This window comes from Convolutriloba macropyga, chromosome 2 (genome assembly GCF_964194025.1).
Source record: "Convolutriloba macropyga chromosome 2, txConMacr16.3, whole genome shotgun sequence".
In the NCBI taxonomy this organism is placed as follows: domain Eukaryota; kingdom Metazoa; phylum Xenacoelomorpha; order Acoela; family Convolutidae; genus Convolutriloba; species Convolutriloba macropyga.
Genome location: NC_134469.1, coordinates 73001234 through 73028130, shown reverse-complemented (window position 1 = coordinate 73028130; position 26897 = coordinate 73001234). Strand labels below are relative to the sequence as shown.

Below are 26897 nucleotides of genomic sequence, written 5' to 3'. Positions count from 1 at the left end.
AACAAAGCTATCGTCTATCGACTAAACTGATTTTTAGTTGGTATTACATTTTATTTTCTGTCTTATCTGACAGATTAGGATTTCTGTTGTGTTTTGCTTCTTATTGAGTTTTCCGCTCTCTAAAGTCTTTTTATTCAGGATGCTAGACCACAGAAGTGGCTAAAAACTTATGCATGATGCGACAAATTCGGTTTTGGAAATCATAAAACCGGAAGTACCTAATTGTAGAGGGAACCACTCAAACAGGCTGCATCATTTAATCTCACTGCTTGTCATTGGAGAACGAATATTTTTATTGTAGTCGAAGAAGAGCGTTAAAAGGTTGCGTGCTTATTGGGACAGGTCTGGAAGGGTTGATGAGAGAAAAGATGCTGAATGAGCACAGGAAAACAAAATACTATAAACAGAAGACTATAAGCTTTTGAGTTGGAGCACTTGTCACAGCGTTATCAGAAAATCATTAATTTTAGCATCGAAAAATTGAGTTTGGAGAACTTCTGTTTTGCTAACATAGTTTTCGCATGCATTTGTTTGTAAGTGATTAAAAGAAATACTATATGTAATTAGCTTCAAATCTGTAATCTGTGCCTCACAGCTGTTTTACTGGTTTACAAATTAAAAATTCTTAATTGCAGTAAATGCTCTGTTTTGAGTTATCCAAAACGATTTTAACGGTTGACGAATTCCTTTTCAGTTCATTTACCATCCATATCAGAGTCCATTTAGAGTTCATATTAGATATTTAGCTCAAAAATTTAGCTAGCTTGTTTTCTTTAGTCGTCTGACGCTCAAAATTTGCTACCCATTTTTCTTCGTCTGAATTATCACAGTAAAGTCTAATTCGACTTGTTAGATATTTGCCACACCCATCCTGTTTATTGCAACTGCATGATTGATTTCTTCAATTCATCAATGACTGATATCGTTCTCTGAACAATTTTGTAAAGTGTTATATTCATTTTAGGTCAAATTGAGCCCATGAATAGATCTATAGACTGAAAAAAATAGTCCTGCATAATGAGGCTGATAAGAATAACATAACCGACTAGCGCCGGAAGAAGTGACTCGAAGGACTAGTAGAAGCTCTAATCTATTGCAGCGTGGGGGGAGGTAACTAAAATCAATGATTGGGCTTCAAATGACGTCTTTAGAAGTAGTTATACCACTATAACCACTAATGAAATATTAGAAAAATTACACCAATTCGACGCACTTTTCAGTTTACTTATATTAGTGAAATGTCACCACGAATGTAGCTGATGAATGAAGGAGAAATTTATATCACGGAAAACAAAACCGTCAAGGCGTAAAGTCAAGCGATAATTAAAAACAGTCAAGCAAAAGTTTTGCATAAAAAAGACAATATTGCATAAACAATAATTGTTTCAAACACTACGTTCGAGCGCAATTAATAAAGATTTACAGATTTCCATTGTTCAAGCTCCCCAGCTGTGGGTACGAAAATTTTGCACGCTCCAGACGATCGAGTCATTTTTTTACAATGATCTACAATGTAATGACACGTGCTCTTCAACTGGGGGCGCATAAAAAGATCTATTATGTTTCTGCCACAACTCATTGGACGTATATTTTTGGGCGTAAACACTCGGGGAACAGAATCTTATAGATCGGAATGAATCTTAATTGAAGCAATTTAAATAATCAAATGTAGAGAAAAGAATTAATAACCCCAAAACAAATTTAAGGCTAATAATTTTTTTAGGTAATTTAGATCTTCGTTTCAATTTCGTCCGTGGACAGAAATTTATTTTTAAATCTTTGAAGCAAAACAAACCCCGTAGATTAACAAGAAACAGCCGACAAAGATCTCTTTGCAGTGAATAGAGAACAGAATATAATTTGAAAACTTTGCTGTATTACCAAATCTAATGACAGAAGTGAGGCTAAGCAATGAACAAATCGAATTTATCAAGGTTCATAGCCATTTACCAGATCCAGCAATATTGAAAACAGAATTATGCTCGGCGTTGATAGACAGAGCAGCAATTGCTGACGAAACTCCACGCCAAACAAAAACCACTGCACAAAAAGACATCATTATAGAAACAGCAGACAATATTCCAGCCTACAACTCAAACCAAAGAACAGTTAACAAAATACAACAAAATCGTGCTGCTTCTCAAGTGTACAAGATTTTTTGCATAGTAACTTGCCGTACAACAGCCGATGAAGTGTAAAAACGTAAACATAGCCGCAGATTGCCAGAATAGCTGCGACCACACAGACTTGTGTGCCGTGTAATAAAGCTAGAAACAGATACAGATAACAGTTGAAAAAGTTATCGACGCCGCTCAAAAGAACCATCTAAAAACATTCAGAGATAAATTTAAAAAGCTTGTTAAAATTCATTGCGCAGAAGCCCTTTCATTAGGGACCTCTATTACACATATGAGTTCCCTTGACCTTTAACACAAAGTCAGATTAAACTTAGGTTTTAAAGTTCAAACGTCACTTTATTGAGTCCGGTATGTCAAAATCTAATCACGTAACCGACTGAAAAACATTTACTAGAGCGAGTAAGAAATGACGTCACGCGCGCAAACGCAATTAGTGAGAGGAAGAAGTCATTCAAAAAATTTTGACCTTTTCAGCTTTGCTGTGTGAACAAATGTAAAACGAAAAAGAGCGTCAAACTACGAAACAAAAAACCAAGAGCACCGCAATATAGCTCCGCTCAGCTTCGCAGCTATAATAAAAATGTAATCGAAAATTTCCCCTGCTCAGAAGTTATCTTCAACAAACTCAACTCAAAAAAATCCATTGATTCCAAAGGCAGCCAGAGCTAGAACAACTGTTTTGAGCCACAGAGATCCCTAAATGCTACGAAAAAAATACAAAAACTGAACAAAAAGGGTCCAATAGGACAAAATCGAAGAAATAGCTCAAAAACGTATCTAAGAATGTATTAACTGGTTCAAATAGCCAATAAAGCTCCTACACTTACTGTTGTTGTTTTAGATAATTGACAAACATCTCTAACTGAAAAAAAATACCTGAAAAACTACATTGAAAACACAGCATTAAAAAATTCGCACGCTCAGCCAGAACTTTTTCATAAATTAAATTCTCGCTCTTTCTCTCTCTCTCTCTGTAGAAAAAGACATGAACTGAGAAGCACTCTCTAACCTCTGCTTTTGATATTTCTTTAGCAATTTGACCTAAATACTGTTTTTTACGCATTTCACTTTGTTTCAAATACACAACGAAATTTCAGATCAGATAAAGAGGCTCCATCAAACTCCTCTTCAATTCTTTAACAAACTCAACTCAAAAAACATCGATTGATTCGAAAGGCAGCATGAGCTAAAACAACTGTTTTGAGCCACAGAGATCCCTAAATGCTACGAAAAAAATACAAAAACTGAACAAAAAGGTTCCAATAGGACAAAATCGAAATAGCTCAAAAATGTATCTAAGAATTTATTAACTGGTTCAAATAGCCAATAAAGCTCCTACACTTACTGTTGTTATTTTAGATAATTGACAAACATCTCTACCTGAAAAAAAATACCCAAAAAATTACATTGAAAACACAGCATTAAAAAATTCGCACGCTCAGCAAGAACTTTGTCATAAATTATTTTCTCGCTCTTTCTCTCTCTCTCTGTAGAAAAAGACATGAACTGAGAAGCACTCTCTCACCTCTGCTTTTGATATTTCTTTAGCAATTTGACCTAAATACTGTTTTTTTACGCATTTCACTTTGTTTCAAATACACAACGAAATTTCAGATCAGATAAAGAGGCTCCATCAAACTCCTCTTCAATTCTTTAACAAACTCAACTCAAAAAACATCCATTGATTCGAAAGGCAGCCAGAGCTAGAACAACTGTTTTGAGCCACAGAAATCCCTAAATGCTACGAAAAAAAAATACGAAAACTGTTAAAAAAAAGGGTCCAATAGGACAAAACCGAAGAAATAGCTCAAAATTGACTCTAAAAATGTATTAATTGGTTTAAATAGCCAATAAAGCTTCCACACTCACTGCTGCTATTTTAGATAATTGAGAAAAATCTCTAACTGAAAAAATACCGCAAAAACTACCTTGAAAATGCAACATGATAAAAATACGCGCGCTTAGCAAAAACTTTTTCATAATTAATTTTCTCGCTCTTTCTCTCTCTCTAAAAAAACGACATGAATTGAATAGCACTCTATATCTCTCTCTCTCTCACCACTGCTTTTCATATTTAGCAATTGGACCTAAATACTGTTTTTAACGCATTTCACTTCCTGTTCCAAATACACTACAACTAAATTTCCGATCAGATAAAGAGGCTCCACCAAACAAACTCCTCTTCAATTCGTTAAGAAATAGCAGCCAGCTGAGAAAATTAGGACGGCTATTAGCCATATTTATTAATCCATCGACTAACGTAGGACTGATATTTTGCATAGATAAGTAATTCGGCAACTTCGTCCGAGAGCAAAAAGAAAGAAAAACTTGAAATGCAAAGAGGCAGCACTCTATTACAATTCATATTCTTCAAGTTGTTAAAAACCACGAGAAGGCCAATGATAGCTCTCTCAGTCCCTGATTTCGCAGCTTTTTGTCATCAAAACCTCGGTTTTCATCCATCATCTGGAAGTAATGTTTTGTATCAATCACTTATCTAGATAACCTGCAAACTTAATCAGAGAATAACCTTGACTCAATGATGAAATGCAGAATAAATTTAGCGTAAACAAATTAAATATAATAGGGTTATTTGATGTACAGGTTATAGACAGTTACTCAACTTCATTATAGATTATTCAATGAACGTATGTCGTAGACTACAATTGATTTTGGATGATTATGATGGATCAGTCAAATTACTGTGAGCTCTGCAACCTTAGAAGCGAGAGCTTCATCATTGGCGTTCTCTTCAACAGCCTTCACTGTTTTCTCTTTCAATGTCTTGAGAACTGTATCCAGACAGTGCTTCAGTCGCTGCTTGTCATCAGCATGACTCACGTCAGATTCCAGTGTCGCATTGATCTTCTCAGTCAAACCATTCACCACAGAGGCCGATATCTGAGCATATTCCAGAGTTTATTTGTTAGAACTTGAAACTTTCCAAATTCAATCTCAAATTAGTGCCAATTAAAGACCAAAGATCGCACAGCTCGCATTAATTACACACCGAGAGCATCTCTAAGCTTCTAAGCCATTATTATCATAAATGGTCATTATTGTTGCATGATTACTGCAAGTGACACAATAATTGCTCTCGTAACAAAAAGGAGGCGGGGATGGAAAAAGTGTGATTAGAGAAATCTTTTATGGTTGCTCAAGTGGTTATAATGTTGATAAACTAGACGACCTTAAGCTTACTCTATAAAAACACCCACCCGATTTTTTAAGATTCGCAATATCCGATAGAACAAAAATTCTAGTAACCATTGGACGCAAGCGCCCTCGTATAAGGCCATTAAGTCGCTAAGCCACTCAGCCCCTAATTGAATTCAATACGTTCATTCGTTCAAAGGTAGTGAAACAAAACTTAATCTCGCAATTAAACTAAACCTTAAAACTAGCTGTCAAATTTAAAAACAATAAATAAGAATTGCTCTCCTTTGACGGATATGGCTATAATAGCCACCGACAATTTACTGACAACGCATCCTCTTGGCGCTGATGTATTACAAAGTCCAATGGCAGAATGGTGCTACGCAATGAACAAATCGAAGAAGTTATCAGGGTTCACAGCCATTTACCTGATACAGCAGATATTGAAAAAACAAAATTTCGCTCGGCGGTGAAAGACAGAGCAGCAATGGCTGACGAGACTCCACGCCAAACAATATTCAGTGTACAAAGACATCAGTGGAGAAACAGCACACAAAATTCCATCCTACAACTCAAACCAAAGAACAGTTAACAGAACGCTGCAAAAGATCGCCAACAAAAGAGTGACCGCCCGTCACTGAAAAAATTTGAGATTCCAGAGATCTTAAAAGTGGCACATAGTGGTGAGAAATTCATGCATTATGATTCAAGGGCCCAAAAAGAAAAGAATTTTTTGTGCGACTCAATTTGCCATTGATTTGCTCGAGCAATCAGATGATTGGTTCTGCGATGGGATATTCTCAACAGCTCCAAACGTCTGTCGTCAGGTCTACACAATCCCGGCTTCAGTTGACGGCTTCAACTTTCCTCTCGTGTACGCTCGTCTTCCCGATAAAAAAGGAGAGCTATCGAAAACTACTAAGCTCGCTCCCACAAACGTTAATAAAACGCGTAGAAATGGATTTCGAAGTTGCAGATTGGAACGCATTCCTTCAGAATGAAAGCATTTAAACTTAATTTTACTTCTTCCACCTTGGTCGAAACGTGTGGAGACATGAAGTGGGAAAATACGATAACTTGGAGTTTCGAGAACAAATCATAATTATGCTTTGCACTGCTTTATTGCCAACAAAAGATGTCATTACTGCATTTGCACTAACTTGTCCAGAGGACTGTGAGCCAACTTTTAACTAATCTGAAGACAATTACATCGGTCGATACGACGCTACTGATCAGAGGCACAAACAGCGATTTGCAACTGAACGTGGGAATTGCCGCGAGCGCATAATGAAGCGCTATCTAATCACAAACAACTGTCCAGAGCTAGAATAGTTTTGTAAAACTTGCTTAAACAAAACATCCGTCGCTACCAAAGTTCATTGAGAAATTCAAGGACGAACAAAAACAGAAAACAGCTGAGAAGATAACAGCTGGTCAGGAAGTAGAGTGGCCCACAAAAGCAAATCTAGAAAAAAAATTGAGGCGAATTTACAAGCTCTTGTTCAAAAGTACACGCATCAGAATATGATTAATTTCTTGAGAGGCTGCAGTTAAAATATTAATCTGCACACTCGGGCTCAAAGCAGCGACCTCCCAAAAGTGCGTAAAGAGAACTTACCACCACTGCTCTAATTTTTGTTTTCCGACTTCAAAGCATTCTTTAAGATTTAAATTGCATTTTCTTTTTGGTCTGTCTAAGGAGCGCTTTCTCCGGAACTGTTTTGTCTGTCTATTTGGACTACGTTGTCTGGGACCATTTTGCAATTTAAGACTATTTTGTCTGTTCACCGTCTTGTTGCACTCTATAAAACCCATTTCAAAAGCCCAATTAAAACCAAAATTCTTTTCCAATTGTAATTAGGTCTCTTTGTATAAATACTTCTATAGTATTATTCAAATATTTAAAAAATTACATGTACTTAGAATTTAAAATAATGCCGAGGAAATAAACTAGATTTTCAGCTGACAGCAGTTTGCACAGTGAAAAAAATTTAGCGCCGAAGAAGTACCAATAAAACTAATTAAAAAACAGACCTGAACTTTACTCGGAACCAAGGCTTTCTTAAAACATTCCAAGCAAAACCGATCCAATAGAATTAGCGCTTTCGAATTGGGAAAAAGAGTACTTTTATGAGCATGATCAAACTCACTCAAAAATGGCAGAATGAAGAGAAAATAGCTCTCGCTTCTCTGCTCTTCAATTTGTACAGCAGCTTCACCCAAGACACTTTATAAAGTGCGAAATTTCCTGGTTCACATACATTCTCACTCCAAAATTATCGAGCGTCAAACAGACGCTCCACCAATCTCCTCCTCGAGATAAAAAATTAAGAGCAAACAATAGCCTAATGAGAAGATAACGGCGGCTATTATTTACTTTGAACAATGGAAATTTATGGTAAAAATCAGGAAATCATTAGCAAAATCAATTAAAAGCAAAACCGGCCAAGCAAAAATCTGACGAATAATTGCATTAAAATACCTGCAGAACCAAAAAGAATTGTCACATATTTATTTGCTATCAAGCAATATCTTCAAATTTGGTAGGGTTGAGTTTTTTTTAAAAAAAAAACCTTTTAACTTCATCAGATGAACAGTGCACTAGTAGATAAATTTAGCTTGCCTCAAAATTACTCGTCATGCCCTTAACCAATGATCAATCGGAATGAGTGAATAGATTGGCAACACATACCTCAGTTGCCAGCGGGTGTGCGAAATAGTGAACATAGTGGCTCAGCATCTCGATGAGGATGAGGGTCTTCGTGGAAGAGTCCACCACCTGATTGGCTGTTTTCACTCCTCTCTTCAAGCAGTCGGCCACTCGCTTGCTCTCGCGCAACTAAAACGGCAATCATCATAAATTGGCAAATATGCTCTGGTATTCCTAATATAGGGCAAGTAAACGATCTTTCGCAAAAAACGGCTTTTGTTTTACATGACGGCTGAAAATTTCAGCTTCGCAGCTATTAATACAAGAAAAACATTGCATGCAAAAAATAGAAGTAATTTATTCCTTGCGATTAATTCTTTATCCTACAAGTAGATGGGCAATCAACTTCTCCATTAAAGCAGAACCTCCAGTTATTGGTAGTAAATTCAAAAAACTTGTAAGAATTAAACATAGCCGGCAGATTGCCGGAATAGCTGCGAAATAGACCTGCGTGCCATATAATAGAGATAGAAACAGATACAGATCTAAATTGAAAAAAAAATCGACTCCGCTCAAAAAACTAGGCTAAAAAACTTTCAGCGATTACTTAATAAAGCTTGTTACATTCATTCCACAGAAGCCTCTTATTAGGGACCTTTACTGCACATATGAGTTCCTTTGACCTGAAACAAATTCAAATTAAACTCTAAGTTTTAAAGTGCAGAAGTCATTTTATTGAGTGAGGTAAGTCACGTATGATCAAAATCTAATCACGCAAATAACCTAAAAACCTCCGCTAAAGCGAGTGAGAAATGACGTCACGCGCGCAAATGCTGTTAGTGAGAGGAAGAAGTCATTCAGAATATTTGACTTTTTCAGCTTTACTGTGTGAACAAATGTAAAACGAAAAACGAGCGTCAGACGACGAAACAAAAAACATAGCCGGCAGATTGCCGGAATAGCTGCGAAAGAATAGACCTGCGTGCCATATAATAGAGATAGAAACAGATACAGATCTAAATTGAAAAAAATCGACGCAGCTCAAAAAACTAGGCTAAAAACATTCAGCGATAAATTAATAAAGCTTGTTAAAATTCATTCCACAGACGCCTCTTATTAGGGAAGTTTACTGCACAAATGAGTTCCTTTGACCTTAAACAAATTCAAATTAAAATTAAGTTTTAAAGTGCAAAAGTCATTTTATTGAGTGAGGTAAGTCACGTATGATCAAAATCTAATCACGCAAATAGCCTAAAAACTTTTGCTAAAGCGAGTGAGAAATGACGTCACGCGCGCAAATGCTGTTAGTGAGAGGAAGAAGTCATTCAGAAAATTTGACTTTTTCAGCTTTGCTGTGTGAACAAATGTAAAACGAAAAAAGAGCGTCAGACGACGAAACAAAAAAAAACCAAGATGACCGCAATATAGCTACGCTCAGCTTACAGCTTCGCAGCTTTAAAAAAAACCAAGAGCACCGCAATATAGCTACGCTCAGCTTACAGCTTCGCAGCTATAAAAAAAAACTAGTAAGTGATGAAATTTCAGATCAAAACCAACAGTTTTTCTTCTTTATGAAATTCAGGAGTTTCGCAATTTTTTTGGAAGAGTCCCATGGAATTCTGGCAAAACAAGTAAACTTGGTTTCTGTTATCAGTTTGCGGATCCAACATTAAACGGATCCAACATTAAACAGTGGTTACCCAATAATTTTACATTATTAATTGTAAGGCTCAAATTGATACCATTTGACATTAACTCTGGTCAAGAACGAGTACGCACAATCTGGGTGGTTCCCTCAGCAGCATCTATCACAACTGTACAGTCCCAGTAAAGGTGTGCAGAGAGAGCAACTGCCCTGGCCTGGTCTGGCTTTTTGAACAGCTTGCTTGCAGCCAGAGTGCATTGGGTGCGGAGCGGCTGGTGGTTCTCCTCTGTGAAGCACGTCATCTGTTGCAAGCTGCTCATCAGCACCTGGATGGCTGCCAGCTGAGCTCGTGATTCTGTCACTGCGTCTTCGTACAACGCCAAAGCCTATAAATAGAATTGAGGACACTTTATCAAGATATCCAGTAATTTCAGGGGTTAAATGACAATATAACCAATGCCCAAAATACTCAGTGTGCCATTTTACCCAATTTATTCCCTCAATAATCCAATTACCAAGAAAAAACCATTTGAGCAATCAAAACAAAATAAGCCAGAAGATTTCAAGCATATTCTATTAAATTCAAATCAACGTCAGGACAACATTATGAGGTAATAGTGTGAGGGTAATACTAAAATTGTCCACCACACAATGAATTTCTCTCTCCTCAGCAGCTTCACAGGTATCGCGCACTTAGAGCCTACTAATACCCTAAACAGCTACTCAGGGACTTGCTGCCCTTAACTGACCTTCGATTAGATTAAGATATCCTCAATTCATTTGAGCTCCTCTAATTAAGGTTAGCAAAAATCACTTTGAGAGAGGAAAAGTCAATTCGCGAGACGTAAGTTACATGTGGCCAAAAAGCTATTCATGCGAATAAACAATTGTTAACATAGCAGGTTAATTCCTCTAAAGCAATCCAAAGAATTGAATAAACATAGCCAGCAGATTGCCGTAATAGCTGCGAAAGAATAGACTTGCGTGCCGTATAATAGAGATAGAAACAGATACAGATATGATATAAGTTGCACAAGTTATCAACGCCACTCAAAAAGCTGCGCAAAACATACAGCGATAAATTAATAACGCGTGTTAACATTCATACCGCAGAAGCCTTTTATTAGGGACCTTTACTGCACATTTTCCATTAACCTTCAACTAATTCAAATTAAACTTTAGTTTTAAAGTGCAAAAGTCATTTTATTGAGTGAGGTAGGTCACTTATGATCAAAATCTAATCAAGCAAAAAAACTTTTGCTAGAGAGAAGCAAAAATAACGTCACGCCTGCAAAAACCGTTAGTGAGAGGAAGAAGTAATTCAGAAAATTTGACTTCCAGCTTTGCTGTGTGAACAAACTGAAAACGAAAAAGAGCGCCAGACGACAAAACAAACATCGCCGGCAAACTGCCGGAAAATAGCCGCTGTTGACTCACTTACCGCACATTGACATTGAAAAAGAGAAAAAAGAAAGAGCTAGCAAATTATGCATAATCGGTTAGATTCTAAAATTACATTTAATTCAGCTTCTAAAGTAAACGCTAATAAACATAATACTAATACCAGCCAGCAATCGCTAAAAACAACTTTGATAATCTAATGCATAATTAATTAATGACCGCGCTTTATATATTTATCATGTTTCTTTTGATCTTTTCAATTTGACTTTGAACATTGCGTAATTCAATGCGTGAAAAAATTTAAAATCCATTCAGTTGAAACAGCGAGTAAGGTAAGTCAGAAGTCAGACGTGAAAGTCGTGACTTATGTAAATCGGGAACGTAATCAGAAGGTGAAGCAAATTAAAATAAACGAAGAGCGCCTAAATAATAGCCGTTTGAGAGGCTGACGGTGGCTATTAAAAAAACAAAGAGCACCACAATATAGCTCCGTTCAGCTCACAGCTTCGCAGCTATAAAACATAACCGACTAATCGCCGGAAGAATTGCTCTTGAACGACAAGCGAGGCAAATTAATTCAGGGGCTGTAGCCAAGATAAAATTTTCTTTAAGGGTGCGAAAATAGTTGACCACTCGGGGATTCGAACCATTGACCTCCCCATCCCTGACCAGAAGCACTGCCAACTCGGCTATCTGGTCCAGCAAAAAATTTGCATCAAAAGACCAACATGTCTACAATAATTGCTACGAACTTCGTTCAAGAGCAATTAAAAACAAATAACCCACTATCTGAACATGGGAACAAATGAATAATACGAATCAAAAGAAAAACAAAGTTTCACAAATTTAGAGTGAAAAAATAACGGCGTTCGAAATGTGAACACCTTTAAGATTGTGTTGAATAGCATGGTTTTTCAATCTTATATAACCACGCAAAAAACTTGTATTCGAATATTAAAAAACGCTTGACAAATGGGAAGTAGCAAGCAAAACAAAACTAAGAAACAAGCAAAAAAACAACAAGATTCAATATAACTTGTTGATGGCTGATGTCAATGCCTTCAAACCCAAAATTGTAATTTTCATAATTACACATATAGGCAATACAAAGATAGAAAAATTCATTGGGGATTTAAGTTTAAGGAAATTCAAGGAATTCTCTTCATTAATCATTTTCATGCCGTCAAAACCAATTCATCGTTGCTAACATATACAAAATAACCACAATATACCAAATATACAATGATATTGCAGACGAGCAAAAACTTTTTTGCACATGAGATCCATTTTGCTGTTTTGTAAAAACATCCACTAATTTTTCTTGCACATAAAAATTCGTTGCCCCCTAAAGATTAGAAAAACTCGAAAAGCACAAAAAAATTTCAAAATTCTGAAAAAATAGCAAATTATATTGAAAGTTGTTAGGATTCAAGTTATTAATATCTTCAAAACAATTTGGTTGACGCTAAAACCTATTCAGCAACTCATCTTCAACCCCTTAAAACAATTCATTGACCACTTAAGATCAAAACTCAAAACATTCTAAACAATTCACAAACTTAAAATGACCATTTTTTGTTAAAAGTCGTTAAAATTACGCATAATAATATCTTCAAAGCTATTTGGTTGTTTGAAAAACGATATGTTAACCGATATACCAGCACTGAAAAACGTTCACTTGCCCCTAAAATCGAAAACCTCGAAATGAAAAACTTTGAAACATTGCCGGCGACATCCGCCGTTAACGCGCTTGATGCACATCGGGATTGAAACAGAAACATAGCCGGCAAATTGCCGGAAAATAGCCGACGTTGACCCGCTTGACGCACATTGGGATTGAAACAGAAAAAGAAAACAATAAGAGATAGAACAGGAGATAGAAGTGTCTAAACTTTTTATTTGGTGCGCAGATTTTGCATTATTGGTTAGATTCTAAAATTACACTTAATTTGGTTTCGAAACTTAACGCTATTAAACGTAATACTAACGCCAGCTACCATTCACTTAAATGAACTTTGATAACCTAATGTACTGACTTAATGATCTCGATTTGTTTATCCTGTTTCTTTTGATCTTTTGATTTTGCTCTTTTGACTGACCGTATTCACTACATTGCGTAATTCGATACAAAAAAGAAATTAAAATCCATTCAAAAATCCATCCCCTCAAAACAGTGAGTGAGGTAAATCAGAAGTCAAACTGAAAATATGTGACCTATGTAAAACGAAAAACGTGATCAAAAGTTAAAGCGAATTATACAAAAGACCGCGCCTAAATAATAGCCGTTGAGGTTTATCCCGTTTCTTTTGATTTTGTGCTCTTTCGACATTGACCATATTCACTAAATTGCATAATTCAAGAAAGAATTAAAATTCTATTCAGTAGAAACAGTGACAGAGGTAAGTCAGCAGTCAAACTTTAAAATCGCGACTAATGTAAAACGAAAAACATGATCCAAATGAAATCGAAGTCTAGAGAATGCCTACAGAATACTTACCGCGGCAAAATGAGGTAAAGCGAACCAAATTTTTGTTCGACAAAGTAAAATAGCTGGAAGAATTAAGGAAACCAATCCAACCAAAAAATTGACAGCCATAACTGAAATAATTAACCTCTTAGATAAACATTAACGACTAACGTCGGGCGAATTGCTCTCAAACGACCGCCGAGCAGTTGGCTTTGTTGGCACGGTTTAGTGAGGCTAGCTTTAGCTTAAATGAAAGGGCGTAAGTGAGCGCAGCGCGGGGCCGGGGGCTGATGGGTTGGCAACAGTGGGGGGGGGGGGGGGGGGGCAAGAACCGCCCTTCGCACCATAAGTACAAGTTAAGATAAGTATAAGTCTCCAAAACATATTCTGTGAATCGCATACGTGAAGACTAGTGACCTGAAAGGCTCTAAGAGCACTTATTGCCCGCTGGGCGCTTCCTGTTTATCCCGTTTTTGAGGACAAAAAGTCAGAAAAATGCGTCAGAAAAAAAATTGTCCAGCGAAAAATCGCTTAAAAAAGACCGACAGGACTAACATAATTGCTACAAACTTCGCAATTAAACAGAAGAGCGCCTAATAATAGCCGTTAAGAAGCTGACGGCGGCTATGAAGAGCAAAAATTACAAAACTTTTGTTATTAACTTTGCATTACCAAAACATATACAACATAAACCATGTATGAAAAGCTATTCTAGCTTGCAAGAGACACATTTGAGCTTTAGACGTAAACAATTGCTGATCCGTTTGAGATAGGAAACTGAAAAAATGGATAAAAACAAAAATAGCAGAAATTTCTGGACCAAAAAATCAAAAAGTGATTTTTCTTCTTGAATTCGGACTTTCCCAGTAACTTCATTACATAAAGCACCCAAAAGACTACTGAAGAAAGCCTAAATGGGACTAAGAAGTTCAAAAGTGGCCTTCACATAACCACATTAGAGGTTAACATATACAACTATTAAGATTTAAAGTGAAAAATGGCACCAGTTTCGGCGCACTTTTCATTTGACTTTTAGTATTAAATTGCCGCCAATTGAATTCAGCTGCTTGAAATTGTGATTGAGAGAGAATTTTAGATCACGCGAAACGCAAAAAGTCAAGGGCGTAAAAGTCACTCGAAAATTCAAAAGTCAAGCAAAAATTTTGCATAAAAAAGACACGTTTACAATAATTGCTATGAATACAGCGCTCCGATACAGTTCAAATCCTTTGGATGGTAAATAACTAGCTCCACTAAGTGTTAAAAAAGATCCAGAGATGCATGGACACTTCAACATAAACTAAATTTAGGTGGGCGTGACGCAAGTGATTTAAAAAAAACTTGACAAAATAATGAAGTTCAATAAAAAACCACTCAGCTATCGCAGCTATTAAAATGGTTGTTCTGCTCCAATTGATATCAAAATTACGTGATACTTATATGGGATTTGATAGTTACGCTTACTTACACTTGCTCACCATTGAGAGCCAAGAGAGATGAGTACTAGTACAAATAAAATCTCTACCTGGGAATTAGGAAGTTCAAGCAACAGGCATCAAGAACTGGGCATTATGGGTTTAGCGTGTATGTATTTTGATCCTCTTTCCACATCAATTCAGTTCATTTTAGATAGCTTTGCTCGGCAATGCTTAGCAGAACTTAAGGCAGGGTGTGCGAGTAAAAGCACAAGCACATAGAATTGAAAAGATTTCACTCAGAACAAATTATTGAAGCGACAAAAATAACCTCCGGCAAATTTGAGGAAAATAATCTCCATTGATTCCCAATGTCATTAGAAAATATTTTTTGTATAAGTGCGTATTATTTTTTACGTGGTAGTTAGACATATTCCTGTTTCCTGATGATACCATACAGGGGCGCTAATATCGATAAAAAACTTCATGAGATGACAACTCAAACTTACAAAAACAAAGTTTAAGCAGCGCGCTTATAAGGTCGGGCTTTGTGGGTTTATCCCGCTTCTTTTTATTTATTTGGTTATCGATACTGATTCTGCTTATCGATACCGATTCTTGGTTATCGATACTGATTATTTGGTTCTGCTCCGGTTTATCGAAAATACGTGATACTTATATAGGATTTGATAGTTACGCTTGTTTACACCAGCTCGCAATTGAGCCTAGAGAGATTAGTAGCAGTACAAACATGCATTCGACATGGAAATTAGTACAAAGTTCAAGCAACCGGCATCTAACACTGGGCATTATGGGTTTAGCGTGTATGCAATTTGATCCTCTTTCAACATCAATTCAGTTCATTTCAGATTGCTTTGCTCGGCAATGTTTAATAGAACTTTAGGCAGGGTGTGCGAGTAAAAGCACAAGCACAGAGAATTGAAAAGATTTCACTCAAAACAAAGTTTTGAAGCAACAAAAATAACATCCGGTAAACTTCAGGAAAACATTCGCCGTTGATTCCAATTGTCGTTAAATTTTTTTTTAAAGTGCGTAACATTTTTGAATTCACGTAGTAGTTAGACATACTCCTGTTTCCTATTGATAGCATACGGGGGGGGGGGGCAATATCGATAACAAATTTTCATGAGATGTCAACTCAAACTTATAAGAACAAAGTTTAAGGAGCGCTAAAGTCGGGCTTTATGGGTTTATCCCGCTTTGGGTTATCAATACTTACCCCGTTGATTCTAAATTGTTCTTCTGGGCAAGTACTATTTGAAAACAATTTGAGCAATACTAGCCAAGTCAAAAAGATTTCACGCAAAAAGTTAAAGAAGTTATGAACTAAGGTAAAGCAAAAACAAGTTTCGGTTCGACGAAGTAAAAACATAACAGACTAACGTCCGGCGAATAGCTTTCAAACGGCCGGTTTGGAGGTGAGCAGACTTGGGGTCAAGCGATGGGGGAGGGGGTTGTAGGGTTGAGATGGCTGGACGAGAGGGGGTCATCGTCAGGGTGACCGAGGGGTCTAACTTTCAAGATTGAGAACCGCCATTCGCATTGTAATTGTCTCATCAAAACAGTTTTGGTGAATCGCGTACTCAGACTAAAAGGCGTTAAGCTCTAAGAGAGCTGCTCGGCCACCTACCTGCTCATCACGTTTTTGAAGACGAAAAGCTAAAACGGGTCATACGAAAAATTGGTGAAGTAAAAACATTACACAAAAAAAGACCACAGGACTAATATAATTACAAAAAATTAAAAAGCACGGTATAACAGCCGGATGAGAAAATGAGGGCAGAGGGCAGTTATTAAACATAACCGACTAAAGTCGAACAAATTGCTCTCAAAGACTTGCGAACGTTTGGCTTCGTCAGTAGCTAGCAGAAGCCAGGTTAAGACTTGCCGAGAGGGTGAAGGAGTAGAAAAAATAGATAGCTAAGATGTGGAGTATGAGGAGGGTTGGAATAACTGGGGGTCTTCAGGGGTTCAAGCGAGGGGGGTTAGGTCTGGAATAAGGAAGAGGGGTGTCCAAAAATGTGCCACTCATACAACATTTCATGTCTTTCCAGCAGTGTCGCTGATTTTTACACTTACAGACTAGTACAGCTCTAGGAGAAGTGCGCAGCATCTTAATGCCTTCCGGACTTTTAAAAACTCACGAGACCTGAAATGAAGGATTAATATTGCTACGCGGCTGTTAAAGATGAGATGCTAACCTGACTGAAGAACTCGTAAGCGAGAGACTCATGCTGGTCGAAGGGCAGTTTGTCTACAACTAGGGCACACTGTAGGTACATGCGCAATGCCAGTTCGCCTTTCTCATCCGCTGCAATGGTCTCTACCAACTGCTTGCAGTAACCTCCCACAATCTTCTGACACTTCTTTCCCCAGTTCTCGTCCTACAATGCAAATACAACTGCATATTTCGTTTCCACGATGAACATTCTTTACATCAAATTTTTCATCAGGGTCGATGAATCAAAATCCGGTTGATCTCACACTGATTTTGATACTTTTGAGCAAAAACTAGTTGGTACAAAGCACTATACACCAAATTTAAGACATAGCTGAACAATTGCTAGAAAATAGGTACGATATCTTAAACTAATTCAAGTTGAACTTTAAAGTGCAGAAGTTTTATTGAGTGAGGTTAAGTCACGTATGATCAAAATCTAATCACGCAAATGACGTAAAAAATTTTGCTGGAGAGAGAGAGAGAGAGAGAGAGAGAGAGAGAGAGAGATAGATAGATAGATAGATAGAGAAATAACGTCACGCGCACAAAAGACCTTGATGAGATGAAGAAGTAATTCGGAAAATTTGACTTTTTCAGCTTTGCTCTGTCAACAAATGTAAAACGAAAAAGAGTCAGACGACGAAACAAAAAACATAGCCGGAAGAATTCCGGAAGCGACTCGAAACGTCAAAGCTTCACAAAAGAACCGTTATTGCAGCTGATACAACAACCTTTTGTATTTAACCATCAACTCTTTACATCAGCTGGTTTGATTTTTTTTAAAATGCTAAAATTTATACCGCAATTACACGAGCAAGAAATGCAGCAAAATTTTGTTATAATTAAACATTTGGTAACATTTAAAAATGTCCAATATTCTTAGGATGGTTAAAATAGATTGTCTAAAAAACTGACAGCGCTATAAAATGGCATGAAATATCATGATGCTGGTCTTGAAAAGATAGAAGGACGCAATCAACTGTAACAACCAAAAACACATTGAGAAGAAATAAGACAGATAAACACTGTAGAAGCTAAACTACATTTTTCACAGAAAAAATCAAAAAACCACATTTAGTTATATCAATAAAATTAAGAAAAAAAATAAGATATACTTCTTCGTTGCTGGAGATATGATAGACAAAAAAAACAAAGGCAAAAAATCAAAGGGAAAAAATTGTTTAAGAACATCACCGAGGACCCGAAAAATACACAAAGTCAGTCAAAATTTTGAAAAGAAAAAGATTTCCAGCAAATTTTCTGTGCTGCAATCTGTTAAATGAAATCAATTGCAAACTAAAGAAATGACTGAAACCTTAGAAAAAGCCAAAATCGTTAATTTTTTTAACTACTGAAAAACGCAAAACGAATAAAAATATAGGTGTAGGGGAATGCTAGAATCTAGAAATTTCAAAATATAGACACAATGTAAGAAAACACAGAAACAAAAGGACTACCTGACTCTTGAAAGTTAAATCATATTTAAAACAAAAAATGAAGAAGAAACACATTTCACAATTTAGCATTCTAGACATAGAATAAACCAAGAGCCATAATCCTGTAGAGAAAAAAGTAGAAACAGAATTCAGAGATTGTGAGCGTTAAAAAAAATTGGCAAAAAAAGGTCAGCAAATTTAAAAAACTGCAATTAGGAAATTTTTTTTACTGTATTTCAAAAAATCATCGCCAAAAAAACAAATCATTATAAGTAAGACGAAACTAAAACGCCTAATGTTGCAAAAAGGACTTTTTCCAGTAAATTAAGCCAGAATACAAAAAAAACACAAAAAAATGGAAGAAAAACTAGCAAAATCGGAGTAACATGTGCATAATTTTATGAACAAATTTATTCGCGGTAGAAAGAGACATTCAGTATATGAACTATCAATAGGAAGTTGCCATATGAACTGAATTTTGCAAAAACACAGCTGACAGATCCAAAATGGACAAATTAATAGGAAAAAGCCAAAATTAACTAAAAAATCAAGAAATATGTGTTCATTTTGAAATTGAAACGAATTATTAGGCTCTGTAAAACATAGCGATATCAATTTCCAAGGCCTACATTTCAATATGACGTCGAAAAAATATATATTTCCACAAAAAAAAACAAATTAAAAGTCAAAAATTGGGCCAATTAGACAGAAAAAACGGCTTAAAACTGCTATCTATATGAGCCATTCTGTCAAAAAACTTTAAGAAGTTGAGAAGTCATTCACTGTACGCAGCGCATGATCAGAAAAATTCTCTAGCTCAGAAAGAATTTCACACAGCAATTTTACTCACTTTCGCTTTGACTCACATGGATTTTTTTACTCAAAACGCCGCCTGAGCGTATAGTACTTCCGGTAAAAAAGCCCCTACGAAAACCAACACTCCTCTTCGAGTCGTACAAACCATGAGCACCGCAATATAGCTCCTCTCAGCGTACAAGTTTGCAGCTATAAAAAACCGCAGGACTAATATAAGTGTTACAAAATTTCTCCGAGAGAGCAATCAAAGACACTTCTTGAATACTCCTCATCGAATCGTACAAATGGAAGTTCACCAGAACTCTGCAGCCTCATAAAATAACAAGAGAGGACCAACAATAGCTCCATCAACTATCACTATCGCAGCTATTAAACATACCTAACTGCCACAAAAGTTGACAGGGAGGCTCGGTAGTGTGCGTTTGCACATAATGTTCCGACCCAGCTCATTCACATTCTTGACTATCAAATAAAACTTTCAAAAGATGCAATTAAGAAAACAAAATAAGAAAACTTTCAAAAGCGTATATATCGTTCAACAAGACACTGATAAAATAAAATACTGCCCCTTTAGAGGGCCGATGAAACTAGTTGTTATATGGACTACTAGAAGAGACCATCATAAAAACCAAATAAATACTAATTACGACCAAAATTCGATGCTTATTGTTTTAAAAATAAAAAATCAACCTGGAATCGGATGAAACCTAATCAAAACCAATCATCAAATACTTCATTTCGGACTGTCCTCAATGCGGCTGGTTAACAGGTCGACAAAAAAGAGCAAAAAAGGGCGAAGTTCAAAAATCGTTTCTATTTCTGAAAACAATTAGATTGAAAGTGATTAAAATGATTATATAAAACATAAAAAATACTAAAATTTCATATACTTCTCCATAGGACGCAATTGAGACCGATCATTATCTAGTTTACGTCATACGACTACAACAGGAAGGATAAACACCTGAAAAATTAAAAAAGTTCAAACTTTGCGCGCAAATGGCAGTCAAGCCGTTAAAACCATAAGTTTGTCACTAAGAACCAAAAATGTTCGATTGCGCAATTTTTCAAAGCCAATGGGACCTACCATTGAAGTTATAATTTAAATAGAAAAACCTATAAAATGTAATCAAACAATTTATGAAAATTCGTAGTAACAAAGCCAAAAAAAAATGGTTAACACCAAAGCAGTTAGAAAGATTAAAATATAACTCACTGGAAATGGGTTGTCGCGCAGAGACTAAGCTACAAATCGACCCAAAAATGATTTAAAAAAAAGGCTAACCTTAAAAATCAAAATAAAATTTTGAAAACAAATATTTTCAAAAGCCATAACAGACATAAGATTTTCACTAAAAAAGAAATTAACTTGCAGCATATTAGCAAGCCAATTGCGACTGTTTTAAATGAAAAAACTAAGTCAGACTACAAAATAACAAATACAGGCGGAAGACAAAACAATTTTACATCAGTGTTGAGGGCACTATAAATAGAAGATGTTATCTGCAAGAACTGCAAACCATCATTTGCTTTTCATCTGAACATTAACGGTGTTTGCTTACAAAAAGACTACGTAGAAATGACAAAAAGAAACCAAAAAACCGAACAGTATTGAAAGCTTTCTCAAAAATTTTCTGATGAAATTAAACGATCGAAACCATCAGTCAAAACATAGAAGCAAGAGAAATTAATATTTGAATCAACAAAAGTAGGTCAGACTTGTCCTTAATGAGGTCGAGGTACAAGATGATGAAAAAGAGCAACAAGGAGACGGTTGAAAAAATCTTTTTTAGAGTTCATTTGAAAAAGGAAACATTTGAAAGAACTTTTTTCTGGAAGTTCAATTAAAACAACTAGCTCTAAGCTGAAACCCTTAATTAGGTTCTGTTAAACGTCTGAGGAAGCAACTGAAACCTATAATTATCAAGTATATGTCGTGCAACATCAAAAAGAAAAACAGGCAAAAAAGAAAAGCGCTAAAATTTGCGAGAAATTTGTCTCAGCCCATAAAAGCTTAAACTATTTGACAAAAACAATTAACACATTCACTTGCGAATTTTTTTAACACTGCAAAATCTTCCAGCGCAGCATTCAGTCAATTGGATCTCTGCATAATGTGATAATTCGACAAGGAAACAATAAGGACCTATAAAATGTGCAATTATAATCAAAATTTCTTTATTTTGAAAACTCGTAGCATCGAAAACCGAGAAACCATTAGTTAAGTACAAAACCGTTACCAACATTTATTTACAAATCACAAGAAATGTGTTTTGGCCTGTCTCTACTCAGACTACGCCAGAAATTGAGAGAAATAAGGCAAAAGAGTGGCAGAGTTCAAAAACTCACGGACATTTCTTAAAACAAATATATTCAAATTTGAGCCTCATTTTTCCCCATTAGTAATGTTCGCCAAAGAAAACACTTAATTGTTCAAATGATTGCGAAAAAAATCAAATTTTAAACAACACTTAAGTATATCAAAAATAAATAATGCATTCGTAAAATTACCGCGTTTATATTTGCAAAAAACTGGAAAAATTATAATTCCAGAAGCTCTTAAAGCCAGCGAGAGTACAATTAGCTCTCCTTTTGAGCTTACAAAGAATGGTTCCGCAGTTTTTAGGTGTCCACTGCCAGCCAAGAAAATGGGCTTAAAGAAAGCATATTTGATCCCGTTTTTGAAAAATTTAGCATAAATTCTAGCCAAAAAACTCGGATCGAACAATTCCGCAACCCTCTTCTATCTTTATGGATTAAACTAATAACACCATTATTAACATAATTTAACAAATTTGACAAAAATTGGGACAAAAATTACGCAAATTTTGAACAAAAGCATCGTAATTCGGCCGAAAGTTTACAAAACTTAAAATCTTGATAACTCCCTGTAAAAAGCGAAATTAAAAAAAATGTTTTTAATTCCATATTCTACGCTGGACGTGCTTTCTAATGATACAACTCACAACTCTCTACAATGATTGCATCGATCGGTCAAAATTGACTGAAAAAAAACCGTTTGAGTATATAGTTCCTCCCCACACTAAAGTGGGTCGGAACAAAAAGTAGAGAAGTTATAAGAGCAAGGCTACGATTCAATGAAAAAAGGAGGGAACTAATTTCAAAGATTGAGTGCCCTAGCCCAAGCTACGTTCTGATACACAAGTTCTGATTTAATACTTTATGGATAACTAAAATAGTGAGCCTCCAGAAAAACTGGTACATTTATTTTGGGAATGTTTGCATGCATATAAACACACCTGTTCTCTGATGGAGTGGAATCGGAGAGCCAGCTGTAGGGCGATGAAGATGAGGGCGGGCAGGGTGTTCTGCCTCCGCACTGGTCCGCTCGTATCCTCCACTTTCACACACAGATGCTCCTTTGCAGCCTGTAACATCTAAAACACGCAGCACACAATACTTTCGGCCACATTTTTATCTGTTGACGCACCAGTGGACGTTAATACAGCACACAAACCATTAGATAGTCGTTTACTGCGAGAGCTAATCTACAATCAATGCTCACCAGATGCTGAAGGTTGGGGTCATCGGCATAGAAGTTATGCAGGAATTTAGCGAGTAGAGAGATGTCGTTCTCGATCTCTTCAATGAGGGATGAAGTTGACATGGTAGAGTAGCCCCCACCACTCACAGTCGCATCTCCCCCTCCAGAACCTGACAAGTCCTCATTGATTGGACAATCTGACTGCTGTTTGTACAGAGTCTGCAGCAACTCCAACACCTTGTTTGTCTACAAACAGACAAACTATTATGAACAGTCATAGTTACAGTGGGAAACTAATGATGATAGAAGATGTTGCAAAAAACAAAACTGTATTTTCTCTTCTCCCAGTGAAGAGAAGTTATTTACGGCTTTTGGTTTTTATGGTTTTATTTTGGGTTTCCACAGATGAATGCGTCAAGTTTTTCAAAAACCTAATAGGACATGACATGGATACAAATAAGATATATAATATACATACAAAATTAAAGAAAAGTTTGGTGGGTGAGTGATTTGAAAGGCAATTTTGGATACTTTCTGCTAATTCCCCTCGTCATTATTCGACCTTAAATCGCAATCAAACGTTACTGCAGATTGATATGATATGTAAGTACGTTATGTAGATCAAACTGATAGATTGACAAGAGTGTTTTCATCTGACTGTTTTCCAACATAAATATGGCTGCATCAATTCATGGCGGTCTCGAATTGTTTTCCAATGTCATTGAGAATATCGAGCAAAAGTTTGTCATGCGATGCTAAGGATATACTTTCCTCTTTTAAAAAGATTTCACATAGTAAAGTCAAAAACAATCAGAAGAGGCCAAGTGACAAATAGAAAATTTTGCAGTTCATCCCAGTATACAGAAATTGACCAAAGTTTTTACAAGTTTGTCTTTTCCAATGAATTAGACCTCCTGCCAAAAATTTGAAGCAAATTAACTTTCTGGTGGTAATAATTTGTGAGACCTCCAACTCACAATTTGCCTAGTATGCCCTATTTTAGCCACCTTTTCGTTGCTGATTTTTGGAGAGGTGAATAGGTGCACAATATTAGATGTTTCAAAACGCTTTCAAAACTTTCCTATCAAGGACGGTGGTGTGTACCTTTTCTACGTCTGAGACGAGGCATGCATGTTTGAGTGCGTTCTCAATGAGATAGCAACACAAGTCCTTCCTTGGTTCCCAGTCCAGGAAAGTGAGTAATGGAAGGAATCCTGTCATGTCCGCCACTAATAGCAGGTCATTGTAATGATCCACTGGGAGCTTCAACATCTTGTCAAGCTCAATAGCAACTTTGGATCGTGCTTGCAACCTGTTAATCAGTCCATGTTATCTCAAAGATCTATCACGCATCACAACGAAGAGCTTAGATTGATATTCACAAAGTTTACCATTTGTAGCCACGCTGTTATAAAATTCAGCCCATCGTCTTCGCACGAGAGCTATCTGATGCACCGCAAAATTTAAACATAGCCGGCAGATTGCCGGAAAATAGCCGCCGTTGACACGCTATACACACATCGGGATTAAAACAAAAAGAACTGAAATTGACAAAAAAATTTCCAAAGTTTCAAAAATGTTCTTATTCAGTGTGCAGTATCAGTTAGATTCTAAACCTATACTTACTTAAGCTTCTAAACTGACGGGTATTAAGCTTAATACTAATATCAGCTAGCAATCGCTCTAATGAACTTTGACAATCTGATGCATTATGACTTAATGACGACTTAATGACCGGGTTTTATCGGTTTATCCCGTTCTTTTGATTTTGCTCTTTCGACATTGACCGCATTCACTACATTGCGTGATTCAATACGTAAAAGAAATTAAAATCTATTCAGTTGAAACAGTGAGTGAAGTAAGTCAGAATTCAAACGTAAAAATCGTGACTGATGTAAATCAAAAAACGTGATCGAAAGGTAAAGCGAATTAAAAAAACATAGCAGGACAAGTCCAGACGTACAATTCAAAAAATTTTCATCGACCAAAAAAAACTAGACCTAGAACGGACTATGAGTGAATTGGGAACACAATTTCTAAAAAAAAATTAAAAAACCAATGTCAAAATGCCGCATGTGAGCAAAAAACCATTAGCGAGAAATGAAAATTTGGTTCAAACAAAAAACTAGGCGTAGAATGAATTATGAATGGATTGGGAAAACCATTTAGAAAAAAAATGATCCAAAAAAAACGAAAAAAAAAATAGTAAAGTGAAATTACGGCATGTGAACAAAAAACCACTAGCGAGAAAGCGAATTTTGTTCAGACACCATTTTCTCACATACTTTAAAATTATAGCAAAAAAGTTTCAGCCCGCACACAAATCATGAAAATTTGTGAACAGATCTTAAAAAAAAGACAGCGCCCCAATACAATTCAAATTCTTTGAATTGTAAAAAAGGAGAGCGCCTAAATAACAGCCGTTTGGGAGACTGACGGCGGCTATTAAACATAAGAATTCACTAAATATGGAATCCTGGTCTCTTGGGGTCACTTGACTGCACTGAAATATGAAGCGACCATAATCCATTTTTGTTACTGATTGAGATCCCTCAGCAGCTAATTTGAATATAACCGACAGATTTCTGTAGAAGAAAGGTGATTGATTCTTACGACTTATAATGAGTGAGACAAATGTAAAACAGAAAAAAAAGATGCAGTTGTCAATTTTTTACTGGAGAAAGGAACCAAAAAATTATACAAAAATGAGAATTAATTTGATTGGATTTGATAGCACCATAGAAGTTATAGTTAAATCGGATATTGGAAAATTGAAACGTTAAATAATGGACCTCTAGTACCAAGTTTATTGGTTTCTTCAGCTTGTATTTTTAACCACAAAGTGCAGCAAAATTTTAAAGTTGGTAGCAAATTTTTTTATTGAATAAGAAAATAAGAGAGCCAGTTCATAAGCATCGGCTATTCGACACAAATTTCAGTATTCGACCAATTAAAAAAACGGTTTGTTTCGTTTAAAATAACTTTACGGACACTTTCTGTCACGTCTACAGTAGATTCGCAGGTCTTGTTTTTGTTTTGTAACTCTTGTTGAAGAAATTTTAACGGTCAATAAAACGTGCTTAACAAGTTTTAAAACTTCTAAAAAAACTTGTTTTTCAAGTTTTAAAACTTTTAAAAAGTTGCTTTTCAGCTGTAAGTGCTAAGGCTTCTATTCAATTAGCAGTACAATGGCTTTCAATGTATTTACAAAGAAAAAAGTTTTATCCCATCTTAGACACTTGGCCCTCCAAAATTCTCGAACTGCCTTCAACGGGTAAGAGAAAAAAGATAGCCTTGAAAAAGTAAATGTTGACAAAAACGCTTGATATAAAAAAGATGCGGAAAAGGTTAGAAGGAGATAACTTCTACACAAAACCAAGTTCTCATGCTTAAAAAGTTTAATTTCAATTAATTAACATAACCGACTAACGTCGGGCGAATTGGTCTCAAATGACCAGCGAGCCTTTGGCTTCGTCAGTAGCTCGCCACGGTATAGTGATGCTAGCTTTAGCTTAATTGAAGGAGCGTGAGGTGAGCGCAGCAGCTGGTCGCCACCTGTTTATCCCGCTTTTGAGGATGAAAAATCAAATGGGTCAGACGAAAAATCGGTCAAGCAAAAAATAGCATTAAAAAAAGACCGAGAGGACTAATATACATGCTACAAACTTTGTTTGAGAGCAATTAAAGAGTAATTACAAAACATACCCGACAGATTGAAGGAAAATAGCCACCATTGATTCCCATAACTCAAATTAGGATTGAAAAACAGAAAAAATGTATGACAAGGGTTAAGTTTGATTGGTTGAAAGACATTGAAAAATTATTTATAGGATGTCTCTGATTAAAGTTACTCACTAATCATCCCTGTCCACTGCAGTTCAATTGCTTCAATAAATTTATATAAAAACCTTTGCGCAGAAAACAGAACGCTTTTCAACTGACTCCCGCTTGGAATAGCAAAAACCGCATTAAAATGCCTTTAATAGAAAATTAAAGGAATCAGTAACTCAAATTTCTAATACCTTA

At 36.1% G+C, this 26897-nt stretch overlaps 1 protein-coding gene across 1 annotated transcript in view; it reads right to left on the bottom strand.

The window, feature by feature from the left end:
* Positions 1–4674: 4674 nt before the first annotated feature.
* The window catches only part of LOC142334681 (vacuolar protein sorting-associated protein 35-like), a 43015-nt gene continuing 20792 nt past the window's right edge, over positions 4675–26897 (bottom strand). The window contains exons 8-14 of the mRNA XM_075382905.1: positions 23976–24183; positions 22893–23117; positions 22627–22764; positions 17095–17277; positions 9724–9975; positions 7987–8133; positions 4675–5039 (exon numbers count right to left, since the gene is read on the bottom strand). Of these exons, the coding sequence (XP_075239020.1) occupies positions 4833–5039; positions 7987–8133; positions 9724–9975; positions 17095–17277; positions 22627–22764; positions 22893–23117; positions 23976–24183 (1360 nt within the window). The 3' untranslated portion in view covers positions 4675–4832. The remainder of the gene's footprint in view (positions 5040–7986; positions 8134–9723; positions 9976–17094; positions 17278–22626; positions 22765–22892; positions 23118–23975; positions 24184–26897) is intronic.